The following is a 14,707-nucleotide window of genomic DNA, read 5'->3' as shown; positions in this document are numbered from 1 at the left end:
CTCTCGGGGCCTCAGTTTCCCCACCCAGAAATAAGGCCATTCGTGGCTGACCTTGTTGTGTTTCTATGCTGTTCAATTGCTAAATCCAAAAACCACAGAGGAGATTAAATGATACCCGGGACGGGAGACACAAAGAACGAGACTGAGCCTCCAGAAGGAGCTCGCACCACAATAATTGTAGAGCAGTGGGGTGGGGGTGGGGCAGACCATGGGCCTGGGGGTTCACCTCAAATGAGAGGAGAAGCTTTTCACCAATAGTGGCAAACTGATTTTTATTATTGTTTTGAGACCCTCTGCGGACCCCTACTGCTTGTACCTGGGGTGTGGGTGGGGCTCCTACTCCCCGCTCTGCTTACTTTGGTCTTTGGTTTACCACTGATGTTAAATGGCAACACAGAAACAGTTCCTAAGGCGTTTTGTTGTTGTTATTATTGTTCTTATTATTGTTATTGTTGTTTTAGTTAGTTGAGAGAGGAAAATAATATCTGAGCTGGCAGGGAAATTAGTCTAGATTAGTCTATTTCCGAACCTTGACAGTAGTCAAGATTCCATCAGCCTCTTTTGGATGCCAAAATCAAATCCAGGATCGGGGAACCAATTGGGAGAGTCGATTTCCCCCTTGGATTTGCCATGGGTCAAGTTCACAGTCAGATTTTCCATCACAGTCTGGCACTTTCCATTCAGAGACAGTGGCCAAGTTGGACTGGTGTTCACATTACCACATAAAAGGGTTTTAAGTTCATTCATTAGCACAAGTCACTTACTTGCCATGCTTTGAAAGACAAAACATTAATTACCCCTTAGGTTTATGTTGTTGTTACTGGTCTGGAAAATGACCCACTTTTGAAAAACAAAAGGGTTGGTCAAAGTCTGCTGGCTTGGGAGTGGGTGTGCGAAGTATGTTAAAAGAACAGCTGTGCCCAGGGAAAGGGATACCTGTGTGAACAAGAGGCCGCAGAGTGGGTGCCCCCTGTGGGCTTTCTGTGATTTACTAGATGGCCTGGGGCCACTCCCCATGACGCCTGGGCTGTCCAGAGCCAACTTCCCCTCGGCCTCTTCCATGGACAAGCTGGGCACCTTGAAAAGCAATGGTGATTCTAAAGGTCATGAACTAGGGCTGAGTTCAGAGCACAAAGTGAGAAGTTCCAGGCACAGTCAAAACTGTGACTGACGAAGTATTGAGACTGTAACAAGAACAGGAGGTTTAGCCAGGGCTTTAACAGTTACATCTTCAAGTGCAACTGACCCCTAATTTCCGTTGCTTCTCCTGTCCGGTCTGGTCTGGAAATCCAGGTTATACTGGTCTCATCAAAGGACCAGTAAGAGTGTAAGAGTTTTCTGTTTCTGTTCTCTGCAACCATTTGGATAAGAGAAAGATGATCTGTTCTAGAGTATTTGGGCAGGCTTGCCTGTAAAATTCTGCTTTCTATGAGAGCTTTGCAATAGCTGATTAAATTTCTTCAGTAGGTATTGCACTATTCAGGTTTTCCCATCCTCCTTGAGTTTATTTTGTTCGTTGTATTTTTTTCCAGGATATTGACCCTTTCACCCAGGTTTTCAAATTGAACAGCATAGAGTTAGTCACAGTACGCCAGGTTTGGAAAGATTGTATCCATCCATGAATAAACAAAAGGGTGAGTCCAGGAAGTGGCCCCCGCCCCTCAGCACTCCCTGACCCCCACTCAGGGTATGTTTGGGGCCCAGCAGGGCCAGCCCTGGAGTCCAACCGCCTGGATTTCCCTTCTCTTTCCAACCTGAATATCTGTAGCCGCTGTCTCTAGTAAATGGGTGTATCAACAGCAACCACTGAGCAGCACTGCGATGAGGATCACAAAGCGTACTTTGTAAACTCCAAGGCCTCATCACTGGGAAGTTCCCATACTCTCAGACTTGCAATTTATAAATTCTCAAGAATGCAAATTCAAGGTCCAGACCAAAGGCGCTTCGAATGGCCCCCAATGCCACCAATGGGTGTTCTCAACCACTATCTACCCTTTACGTCTCAATGCCTTTGGTGCTCACTGGTCTCGAGCAGGGGTTCTGGAAGCATCTGGGAACTTGCTAGAAATGCAGATTCTCAGGCTCTCCCCCAAACCTCCAGAGTCAGAAACTCTGGGGTTGGCACAGCATTCTGTGTGGGGTTTTTGGTTTGCTTTCTTGTGTTTTGCTTTTCAGTTTCAGTAATCCGTGTTCTAACATGCCCTCCAGGGGACTCTGACTCTGGCTTCGTGTTTGAGAGCCCTAGGTTCTCGAAAGTCACAGGGCATTTCCCACGCTCGTGCTCACTTTTGACGTGCTTTGAAAACATGGCAACTGGAGCGAGCAGAAGAGAAGAGATAAACATTATGGAAGTGAAAGCTGAGATCATTTTACAAGATCAATAAGAGAGAACATGGCAAATGCTGCTGCACGCTGGTGTGGGCTGAGTCATTCAATGGCAGGAGCGATTCCGAAACACGAGTCAGTGTCTGGGATGCAGTGCCTGGGAGACTCAGCATTCAAAGAAATGGCCCTGGCCAGGTAGCTCAGATGGTTAGAGCATCATCCTGATATGCCGAGGTTGAGAGTTCAATCCCCAGTCAAGACACTAAAAAGAATCAACCAATGAATGCATAAATAAGTAGAACAACAAATTGATTCTCTCTCTCTCTCTCTTTTCCCCCTTCCTCTCTCTCCCTAAAATCAATAAATACAATTTTGAAAAAAAAATCAAATCAGCATCAACAGTGGAAACTCATTGGCTTCATGGAAATTCGGAGAATGCTGTGCATCTGTGTGTTATGCTGGGGTTCAGGGGGCCACAGTGGCCGCCAGTTAGGGATGTTTTCATAGGGTGACGGCTCATCTGGGTCTACAGGCCCAGATGTTGATGCTTTGGCCTATTTAGATAAGATAGCACTAACCAGTGTTCCCAAACCAGACCACAGGCGTTAGCTAACCAAAAGCTTTCCCACACAGATGAAACTGCTCTGTTTTGGAATAAAAGGAGAAGCCTGGGAGACAGTACATTAGCAAGGAGAAATTATGTCAGGTTTTAAAGCTTCGAAGGACCAAATCACATTTCTACTTACAAGGCGAAAATCCAAGGAGTAACTTTGGATCTATCCCCAGTGGATCTATGAACCATCGCTTACAACCATCCGTCCACAGGACATGTACATCCATAGCAGCTAAAATTCAGCATATAAAATGCATAACCCCCACCCTGTCTCCTGAGATCTGATTCATTCATCTGGGGTGGTTCCCATTTTTAACAAGCTCCCCAAGGGATACCGAGGCAGATGGTCCTGGACCACAGGGCTGTTGTCATGATGGGGGAAGAAGAATGGGAATCAAGAGCAGGACTGAGTCGCTACACACTGCTGGGGAAATGCAGTCTGAAACCAAAACACACCCTCAGGGGCCCTGCTTTAGCACTTGTTCCCACAGCACAGATCAGGGAAGTCAGCAGTAAATGAGTAACGTGTTACATAAGTTGCTTTTCTGTATGCAGAACCTTAATCCACCAAAGAGAAGTTAAAATCATATAAAAAGCAACAGCCACCCCCAAAACAAATGCTGGGGAAGTGTAGCCAGGATCTCCCCATCCGCCTTCTGCCAGGCAAAGCTGAACCCTCCTCCATGCTGAAAACCTTTGAACAGCATCCTCTGGTAAAAGTGGTCAGGGAAGTGGGGGAAGGGGGGACCTTCAGGGTTCCACACCAGCAATGACACTGGCCTCATCAAGGCTTCCCTCTAAGCAGAACCATGTGCTTGCATTGACTATACCTCTGACCCCTTGCTGAAAACTTCCAGAATCACAAAATGCCCTCTGTTTGGGTCTTGTCCAAGAACCCCAATCTCTCTCTCTGGAAAAGATTCCCAGTCTTTTATTCTCTCCAGTCACCCTAACACCTGAACAGTAAGCTAGTTCTCACTAGAGTGTTAAAGGCTGACAGGGTTGGGGCAATGATCATTCCTGTGACCACAGAAGTTGTCAGGGTGGGTATGGCAAAGGCGTGCCATGTATATAACATATGTGTCATTCCCTCTAATGAGCCATCCTTGGGAGTTTTCTCAACACTGACCTAGAGATAGTCACTCTGAACTTATTGTAAAATATATTTTAAGATTCAGAGGCATAAGTCCTTACCTATCTTTTTGATTATGAGACTCCAAGCAGCTAACACAGTGACCAACCCTTAGAAGTTGTTGTTTTGTATTTTTTTTAAAGATTTGATTAAAATTGACACTGGATGTAAAACTTCATTGTCACGCCCATACTGCCACAGTGCATGTCTCAAAATGCACTACAGTCACCCAGTGTGCTCATTAAAAACCCATCTTCTGAGCTCCACTCCAGATGCAGGAAATCCAACTCTACGGGAGCTGCATTTTTAACAGGGAGCCAGGTAATCTTACACAAGGGCAACCTGAGAACCACTGCTTCAGCCTGAGGACCCCAATGCTACGGGATGTGATTAAACAGGGCCCTTCAGGAACACCCCAAACACAGACAGGCAGCTTCCTCCTCTCCACTCAGGCATGGGCCCGAGTGGAATAAAGAACACGGGAAAAAATGAGGCCAACGAGAGATCAGAGGTGAGAAAGGTCTGGAGAAGCACTCTGGAACTAAGGTGGGAAGTGAGTAAGGACACCACCGATCCAAGCAGGCTTGTCCTTGCCTACTTCCCCCAACGTGGGGCAGCATGCCCCATCATGATGAACTGGGGGCCACCAGCAAGGGCCCAGGACGCAGCGCCAACAGCAGGCAGCACTGCCCGACTTTGGAAAGTTGCAGGGAACAAGAGGTGCGCCTGCGTCCAGACTTCTCCCCTGCTTCTCTCCTTCAGGCTGCAGTCTGGCAGCTAAAGTGAGCAAATAAACCATCCTCCCTCAGGCTTTGCCTCTCACTCTGCAGCCACATTTTGAGCAGGACGAGGCGATTCTACTAGCCAAGGTACAGGGAATCATGCCCAGGTATCTTCCCCTGCACCCCAGGAGCCCCAGAAGCTCCCTAAGCCAGCCACCCTCCCCAGGGGTTCCTCTACTGCCAGCAGTTGTCACAAGAGCGTCAAACACGGGTGTTTGTGCCAGGCCTCATTTACACAAGCCCACTCCTCCCAGAGAGATGAATTTTTAAAACAAACAGCCTTTACATATGGTAGCAGGCAGACTCATGTCAGCATCAGGGATCCCCAGACGGAAAAGGGAATCAATCTGGGGCAGAGACTGCTAAATAAATCCTGTCTGGGTGAAATTCCTCTGGAGAAAGAGGAGCCTCAAAGCGGATTGCTCAGATTCCCCGGCAAGGTTCCCCCCAGCGGGAGGCGCTCAGAGCACTGAGAACTCGGAAAGCGCAGTGTACTGTGCAGCCGCCCCCATCACCCCGGCCCTCGGGAGCTCTTCCGGCCCGCTCCCCAGCACCCGGGTGTCCCTGTTCCCACACACACCCGGGTTCCGTCGATGCCCCTCCTGTTGGGCACAGGTTCTCCACACCCGCACAGGTGATGTCCCAAGGCTTAGGGTTCCAGCAGCTAAAGAGAAAAATGCCACCACGTACCCAAGTAAAACCACACAGGTATCCAAGAAATGGGGGAGTGCACACAGAGGGTGCAGACAGCCAACCTGGAAGATTCGGCCACAAGGACTCGGTCAAGGAGCAATATGCTACAGGACAAATGTCAGGGTTAGGGACTTGAATTACCTGGGTCATTGCTTCCTCTCTCCTTAATTTTGCTCGGGGGGGGGGGGAGGGAATTCTATCATCTTTGCTCTGTTGCTTCCAGGATGGAGTAAGGAGGCAGGTGCCAATGAAAAGGATTAGCACAGGATGGGGACAGGGCAGCATTTAGGACCTGACAAAGACACGGGGCCACATCAGGCAAATTAGCTACAGGTGAGGGGCAAGAGGCTCCAGCTTACAAATGGGTGAGGGGAATTGCAAGTCCAGACTGGTTGTGAGGAGGATGGGCCTCAACCCAGACCTCGCCTCCATAAGGCATCAGTACGGGGGATGCAGCAGCCCCACACTCTGGCCTCCTTGTCACCCCACCCTGCAGAGCTCACTCCCGGCTGTGGGGTCAGCTGCTTGGACTGGGGTGTGGAGGTCCAGGCAGACGCAAGGGTGCCAGTGACTTAGTTGTGTGGCTTTGAGGGGGGCAGCCCAGGAAACTGAAGGCAAGGACTCTGAGAGGTACACGCTGCCCGCAAAAGGCACTGGCCCTCTGGGGACATAAGTCTCGGATCCTGGTGGGTGAGGGCTTTGAGCTGCCCTCACAGGAGAAGTTCTAGGGTGGTTACCATGGCCTTGGGTGCTTTCAAGTGCAGTCGGGAATTTTGTATCCATCCCAGGCCTTGGCTGGAGCATCAGTGGCTTCCCTGCCCTCCCACACGAATGGGTGTCTGTAACCACTGTAGGCACATGGCCAAGTCCATATGACCCTAGGTGAGAGAGACAAAGGGAGAGTTCTAGCCTAGCTAAAAGTCAGCGTTGGGGTGGGAGTCTTGTGTATCTCCCTAGGCTGCACACAAAGCCCCCCATCCACCATGGCCAGAGCCAAATGCAAGAGAAAGACAAGCCACGTACCGAGCCCGTTCTCTGCCAGTGCTGCGTGGCTGACATCACACTCGCCCAGGTCTTGCTCTCCAACATCATTCAAATCCAAGCCAGGCTGGTGGGACCCGTTTCCAAACTGCCTCTCATCCTTCTCGGACCCGGTGTCCCCATTTTCCATCCCATTCTGAGCCTTTTTCAGGGGCATTATTTGCAAACCACTGGGAGTAGTCCTATAAGACACGGTCTTGGCGGCCCGGTCACCTCCCGCAGGGGGCTTGGCTGGGTACCCTTTCTTGGGCTTGGACAGGGAAGGGTTGATTCGCTTCCGTTTATGAGAAGTGCTTTTGCTCTTTCCAGATTCTGAAGGTCTGGTGGAGAGTTTCTCCACCGACGGGCCTCGGCTGTCACGCAGGAGCTTGGAGGTGCTGACCTGCTTCCCTGACTTGATCCGCTTGTCCTTGGATACATGCAGCCCATTGAACTCGTCGATGAACTCCTCACAGTGCAGCAGATGGTGCTCTGGCTCCCACGTGTCCTCCGTGCTCCCATAGCCTTTCCATCGGATTAGATACTCCCATTTTCCTTTCTTGTTCTTCCTCTTGTCTACAATCCTTTCCACCTGGGATACAAGAGGAGAGTCAGGAAAGAGAGAAAAGAAAAGCGTCAGTCCCAGACAACGAGAACAACAAGAAAGCCCCCAGGACAGAAGCACCGCCCTGGGTATGGGATGAGCTTTTCACTGAGCAGGACACTTCCAGGAGCGTTTGAAATGACTGGTTTACTTCAGGACATCACTGAATGGAACCCAAGGAACATGGTCATGTCCCATGATGACTTTGTGATGCTCTGCCTGGCTGGTGGCACCTGTCTGTCCATGCAAGGCTTACTCTTGCTTGAAATCACACTGCAAGTTTTCACTAAAGATCTTCATTCCTGTCATTGTACCAAAGTAGAATCAGACTTGTAAAGACCAAGTTGGTGTTGGTTTTTCACCCCTACTTATAATGATAATAATAATATGTAATAACATTTACTGAGCATTCATGTGGTGGGCACTATGCTGTTGTATCCTTACTGTAAATAATACTAATGACTAGTAACATTCATTGGGCACACTTGAGGCAGACATTCTACTAAATGCTGGGCCTGAATGTCCCCATTTCCTTTTCCCCTGACGACAACCCGATGCAGGAAATAATCTTTCTGTCCCCACTTTACAGGGAGGAAACTTGGGCTCAGAGATTAAGATGATCAATCAAGTTCCAAGCTGGTAAGGGCAGAGCTGGGACTGGAACCACTCTCCCCCGAGATTTTTCTTCACCATTAGACCATGGCCTCTCTCATGACAAATATCTTTCCTATTGGTCAAAAATGACTTGAATGACACAGCCCAATTTCCCGCCATCCTGAGCCCCAAGCTGTAACACAGGGGCTGTAACTGTGAAGCAAGGTAATAATTAATAATTGGTGGAGATCCTATTATGTGCCTTGCATAACCCCACAGGGTGTACACTACTCTGACTCCCATTTGATAGATGAAGGGCCTGAGGATGAGGCAAGTTGCCTACAGTGCAGAGCTAAGAGGTGGTGGGGGTGACATCTGAACCCAAATCCATCTGGTTGGAAAGCCATGTGCTATTGTCTTTGTACCTTCACATATAAGAAAATTTCCTGAGACTTCCAGCCAAGATGGAGTTGTAGGTAGACACACTGTGCCTCCTCACACAACCAAAAGAAGGACAACAACAATTTAGAAACAAAAAACAGAACTGACAGAAAATGAAACTGTATGGAAGTCCGACAACCAAGGAGTTAAAGAAGACGCACTCATCCGGACCAGTAGGAGGGGCAGAGACAGGCATGTAGAGAGGACTCGCGGCGAGGTGGTGGCTGGAAGACCCTGGCAGACAAGGTGGTGGCTGGTGAACCCAGTGAAATGGTGGATTGTGGAGCGGGGCATGCAAGGCTGTAGCTGGCCAGCAAGGCTATGGTAGTGGCTGGTGGAGCAGGTGGACCCACATTCATGCATAGATATACCAGGAGAAACAACTGGAGAGCAAGACGGACCTCGCAACCCGGGACCCCAGCATGGGGAAATAAAGCCTCAAACCTCTGATTGAAAACACCTGTGGGGATTGAGGTGGCAGGAGAAACTCCCAGCCTCACAGAAGAGTTTGCTGCAGAGACCCGCAGGGTCCTACAATGTACACAAACCTGCCCCACACGAGAATCAGCACCAGAAGGGCCCAATTTGCTTGTGGGAAGTGACAGAAATCTGGCAGAGAGCAGAGCAAGCACCACTGTCCCCTCTCGGACTTCGCCCCCACATACAGTGTCACAACCCAGAAACCTGGGTTGCCCCACCCTGGTGAACACCTAAGGCTCCACCCCTTACTATGTAACATGCCCATCAAGACAAAAAAAAAAATGGCCCAAACAAATGAATAGATCAAAGATAAAAAAATACAACTAAATGACAAAGAGATAATCAACCTATCAGATGCACAGTTCAAAACACTTGTAATCAGGATGCTCACAGAATTAGTTGAATTTGGTCACAAATTGGATGAACAAATAAAGGCTACACAAAGTGAAATAAAGGAACCAATAGTGCTGTGAAGGAAACTGGGACTCAAATCAATGGTTTGGACCAGAAGGAAGAAATAAACATCTGATCAGAAAAGAATGAAGAAACAAGAATTCAAAAAAATGAGGAGAGGCTGGGGAACCTCCAGGACATCTTTCAACGTTCCAACATCTGAATTATAGGGGTACCAGAAAGAGAAGAAGAGGGACAAGTGAAAAAGTTATCTGAACAAATAATAAAGAAGAGCTTCCCCAACCTGGCAAAGGAAATAGACTTCCAGGAAGTCCAGGAAGCTCAGAAAGTCCCAAGGAAGTTGTATCCTAGAAGGAACACACCAAGGCACATCATAATTACATTAACCCAAGATTAAAATGAAGGAGAGAATCCTAGAAGCAGCAAGAGATAAGGAGACAGTCACCTACAAATGAGTTCCCATGAGACTCTTAGCTGATTTCTCAAAAGAGACCTTACAGGCAAGAAGGGGCTGGAAAGAAGTATTCCAGGTCATGAAAGGCAAGGACCTACATCCCAGATTCTCTATCCAGCAAAGCTTTCATTTAGAATGGAAGGGCAGATAAAGTGCTTCTCAGATAAGATCAAGTTGAAGGAGTTCATCATTACCAAGCCCTTATTATATAAAATGTTAAAGGGATCTATCTAAGAAAAAGAAGATAAAAAACATGAACAGTAAAATGACAGCAAACTCACTCTTATTAACAACCACACCTAAAACAAAAACAAAAGCAAACTAAGCAAACAACTACAATAGGAGCAGAACCACAGAAATGGAGATCACATGGAGGGTTATCAACAGGGGAGTGGGAAAGGGAAAGAGGGGGAAAAGGTACGGAGAGTAAGTAGCATAAATGGTAGGTAGAAAATAGACGGGGGGGGGGGTAAGAATAGTATAGGAAATGTAGAAGCCAAAGAACTTACATGTACGACCCATGGACATGAACCAAAGGGTGGGAATGTGGGTGGGAGGGGGTGTGCTGGGCAGAGGAGAATGAAGGGGGGGAAAAGGGACAACTGTAATAGCATAATCAATAACATATATTTTTTAAAAAAGAAAATTTCCCCTGTCTTCGAGTAGTCCCATGGAAAAACACACCTAGGAAAATGCCAGTCCTAATGCTAATAACCAGTGTATTTAGGGGAAAGGTATATGGGGGTCCACATATTAAACTTTAAGCTTTGCTTTGGCTTTAAATTTTTTATTGTAAAGAAATGAGAGAAAATGCCAATGCTCTACCTCAAAAAATCTAAAATTCAATGAAAATGTATAAACAATTACATTAAAAAGTTCTTTATAGTTCCATGTCAACATAACAGACTTTTCTAGAGTGGGATTTTGACCTGAGGACGTTAGGCAATATGTGAGGAGTGCACCCTTACTTAACCCTCAAAACGTATGGAAAGAAAAAATAATGTGAGCGAGAGAAGTGGGTGCAGTTATTGTTAGTAATTGCCGCAAGTGGGTAGTGGGTACATGGAAGTTCATTATATGACTGCTCATGTTTACATGTTTACATTTTTATGCTTAATTTTGCCATAATAAAAACATATTTCCAAAACTACCACAACAGAGGCTATGCAAAGTAACTAAATGACTTGCATTGCTTTGCACTTAGTAAACATGTAAACAGCCAAGCCACCCTACCTCTTTATAATACTGCTTCTTCAGAGACAATTTTAACTGTTTCCTCAACTGATTTTCTCAAATCAAACCACCCTGTTTCTATTAACATTTCTTTCCTTTTAAAATGCCCTGTGAACATCTGTTTTAGATTTATTACATAATTTTTAGAAGTATCACAAAAACTCTAAGTTTTTAAAAAGTAAAATCATACCGAACTAATCCAACTTCCGATTTCTGGGTCAAGGAATGGGGCTAGCTAAGTATTCATTTATGATAATGCTTAAAATTGAGAGGGTTTCCAGAAAAGCCTGCACCTTGGCACATCTGGAGGAGGTTAAAGGGGAGAACCTCCACAGGTTTACGGAGGGAGGACGGTGAACAAGCCACCTGTCCTGCCTGAAACAGAAGCGTTCCCAAGGCCTGGATTTCTTTGGAGCTAAGGGATCTGTGTTGACATAGGGTCTTCAGCTTCCAAAAGCATATGCCTGGCTCCCAACGTGATGCAGAGAACCAAGCTAAACAAATAGCCAACACAAGGAATAAACCGGTTTGTGAGTGGGTGGGTGGGTGGGTGGATGGATAGATGGGAAAATGGATGCTTGGTAGACAGATGAAAAGATGGGAGGATAGTAGAATCAGGGATGAATAAAAGGATAGATAAAATGGAGAGACGACGGGATAGATGGGATAGATGGGATAGATGGGCGAGGGGTGAAAGAGTGGGTGGAGAGGTGAGTCCAGGGATAAATAGGTGGATGGACAGCACTCACTCATCAAAATGAGCACGGTATATAATATTTGAGAATGCAGACTATGAAGCAAGACTACGTGGCTTAAATCTTCTGCTAAGTCTTTTATCGTGTGTTCTTGAGCAAGTTACCAACCCTCTTTGGGCCTCAGATGACTCATCGAGCTGGGGAGAAGCAACAGCGAATACCTCACAGGGTGGCTGTGGAGAATATACAAATAAGTAGTTTTGCATTCCACAGTAAAGGTCACTGAATCCTGCAAATCCTCCTGTGAACACAAATCTTGGTGGTATCTAAAGACAGGCTGTTTTCCCTACCCTGCAGAATATGACCCCCTCAGAATAAGCAATTCCTCCCTGGGAAGAAGACAAAGTCCAGCTACTTCGATAAGATAAGTCCTTCCCAGCGTGGGAGACCGGGATGCAAAGGGGGGAAGCTGCTTGAGAAGCCAGGGAACTCAGCAAGGGTGCAGCGACTACATGCCTACTAGGAGCCATCCTGGGGGGGAGGAGCTTGGTATTTCCCCCTCCTCGTTACCGAAGGATTGAGTCACAGTGTCACAAGTGGCTTTATGGGTGACAGAAAGGCCACCGTTTCCACTCCTGGTCCCATTCACACATCTACTGGGTGGCTTGACAGCCCATTTCTTCTTAGATTAACCCAATACCAACAATGAACAGTCTTCACAGGATCATCCCTAACAGCCTGATGTGCGGGCTGTCAAGGAGAAGTTGTTGGCCCTGGCACTCTCTAGCCACGTGGCCCTGGGCAAGTTGCCCAACCCCTCAGTGTCCCCATCTGTAAAACAGCAGTAGTAGCAGTAACAGCAGCAGCCACCTGCAAGGATGTGGGAAGAAAGAAAGGAGTAAGATAAGGAAACATACGGGGAGAGTCAAGTGTCTTGAACACCACAAAGCACAAGGAGATCAGTGGACTTGCTCTGATATGTATGGAACATCCCTGAACGAAAGTGCTGGTAAACATTAATTCCCCCACAGTTTAAACATTTTTTTTTAGCTCAGCGACAGAAAAACAATCGCAGGTTCTGAAGGACCCAAATGCCCACAAGGAGCTTGGAGGAAAGCTGGCTCCCAAACACCTCACCGTACTTTGAATGTGCCATCTCCTGGGGCCTCATCTCTTTCCTGCCAGTGTGGGTCTCTCTGAACCTGCTTTTCCTCACCTCCTCAGAGCATCTCAGACAGAACCAGAGTTCTAATTTGTTCCAATGCTAACAAAAGCCCAGGTTACTCAGGACCTGATCTTGTGTAGGACTGAACCATTCTCTGTCTGCAAAATCCTTTCTTGCCCGCAGACTCCCCCAATCTCCACCACTGTCCCCAACCCCACGTGCCAGCTGACAACAGAGACCTGGGCCTCCAGGTGTTCTGCTCCTGGTGCCCTGCCCTCGCCTCCCTTCCCCCACTGCGTGACCTAAAGCTCAGTTCCTTCAAATGGAGACAAACCTGTCAATTCCCATCCCTTTTCCACGTACTTACTTACTAACCACCCCGTGGACGATATTCAAAAACTGTGTGCTCACGCACACCCACCAGCTTCTCTTTTCAAAGATAAGCAATCTGAGACCCTCAGAGTTCACCCAAATCATTAATTAACACATCTGCTCTGTGATCCCAGCTAATACGATACACCCTTCTACTGAAGGGGGGGCAGGAGAATTCTGATGCAATTGTTAGCAATGCCACAATGACAAATGGATAGCCATCTCATTAGTAAAACTAATTATGACAATCACCATTATTAGTACAGGCTAAGTTCCAGGAACTGAGCTATGTACTTATTTACACGGTGTTACACTTCGCCTTCATTCATATCTGGGCTCTAGGCTGGGCATTATTCTAACACCGTTTGACAGGTAAGGAAATTGAGGTTCACAGAAGGTAGGTAACTTTTCCTGATCACACAGTCAGTAGGCAGCTAGCCAAGACTGGGACCCTAGTTCATCTGACTCCTCACTGGAGTCCACAGCTACCTGGCCACACTGCACCAGCGGGAAAGTCATCCGGCTGGTGGGGGACACAGCCCTTAAATGAGTGAGCACAAAGGAGCATGTGGTGACAAATGACAGGAAGTGCTTTGTTGGTAAAGAGAAAGGGGCTGTGACAAAGAGCGGCAGTGCGGTCATGGCCACCGCAGATCATCGGATGGGCAGGAAGGTTCCTCCGACAAAGACCAGTTTATGCCAAGACTCAGCTGGGCCTCACAGGTGGAGCAGAGAGCAGAGGCAGTGAGAGGCCTTGTCAAGCAGAGAGGTCACTCCCCACCTTCCTCCTCAGCCCAGCCAAACACCACCTAACATTTATTTCACATAGACTAAGGGCCTGCCACTTGTACGTGATCCCTGCATATTAACTACATGTTACACATATGAACTCATTTCATCTCTAAAATAACCCAACAAGGCAGGTGATCTTATTCTTTTTTTATAGATGATGAAAATGAGGGACCCAGGGGTAAAGGACCTCACCAGGGCCTCTGGAAGGCCTCGCCTCTAACAATCAGCGGGGAGCTAAGACGTGGTCCAGCGCACAAGGCTCCGGACCCCATGCTGTCAGACCACGCGATACCCACCTCCCACTTCCGTCCAGTGGGCCCAACCTGACCAAAGCTGGCAGCCTATCTGCAGCTTCAGACACTCACCCTCAAGCCCTGCCAAGGACACAGAAAACCTGCAGCCCCTTTCCATGGTTCAGGAGTGGCCTCCTGAGCTGGACTCTCCTGCTGTCCCCTAACGTGCCAGGTGGGCTCCCTCCCCTTCTGCTCCGATTGTCCTGGGGCTCAAACAGAAACAGGCAACTCGGCATCATATCCCCTGTCCCAGCTTCCCCCCAAGTGAAACAGCATATGAAATTATAATAACTTGAAAAGCCAGGATTACCAATCAGAGATTTGGTATTGAAGAGGTTGAAGGAATGTCCCCACACGAGATGAGACAGGGTCGAGAAACTTTGGGTTACTAGTGTATGTCTTAACTTCGGAATGCAAAGAGCAAGGCCAACAAAGAATAAAGGAAGATGGCCCTGCCTACATCCGCCCAAACATACTGTACAACAGAGCAGCCATCCCTAGACACTCCCTAATGCTGGACCTCAAGCCACACATCCACAAGGACTTTGCATCCTTTCAATATCCTTGGATGGGTCCCTTGCGGGTAGAAAGGCACAGGAGCACAT

General features: G+C 47.7%; 1 protein-coding gene across 1 annotated transcript in view; it reads right to left on the bottom strand.

Annotated features, from left to right (window-relative positions):
- CDYL2 (chromodomain Y like 2) overlaps window positions 1-14,707 on the bottom strand; it is a 171,160-nt gene that overhangs the window by 45,841 nt on the left and 110,612 nt on the right. Inside the window, exon 2 of the mRNA XM_037145184.2 lies at window positions 6,569-7,157. Within this exon, the coding sequence (XP_037001079.1) occupies window positions 6,569-7,157 (589 nt within the window). The remainder of the gene's footprint in view (window positions 1-6,568; window positions 7,158-14,707) is intronic.

This window comes from Artibeus jamaicensis, unplaced genomic scaffold (genome assembly GCF_021234435.1).
Source record: "Artibeus jamaicensis isolate MK-2021 breed Jamaican fruit bat unplaced genomic scaffold, CSHL_Jam_final contig_464, whole genome shotgun sequence".
Taxonomy (NCBI): Eukaryota; Metazoa; Chordata; class Mammalia; order Chiroptera; family Phyllostomidae; genus Artibeus; species Artibeus jamaicensis.
The sequence above is the reverse complement of the archived record's forward strand: the minus strand, read 5'-3'. Positions and strand labels throughout refer to the sequence as shown.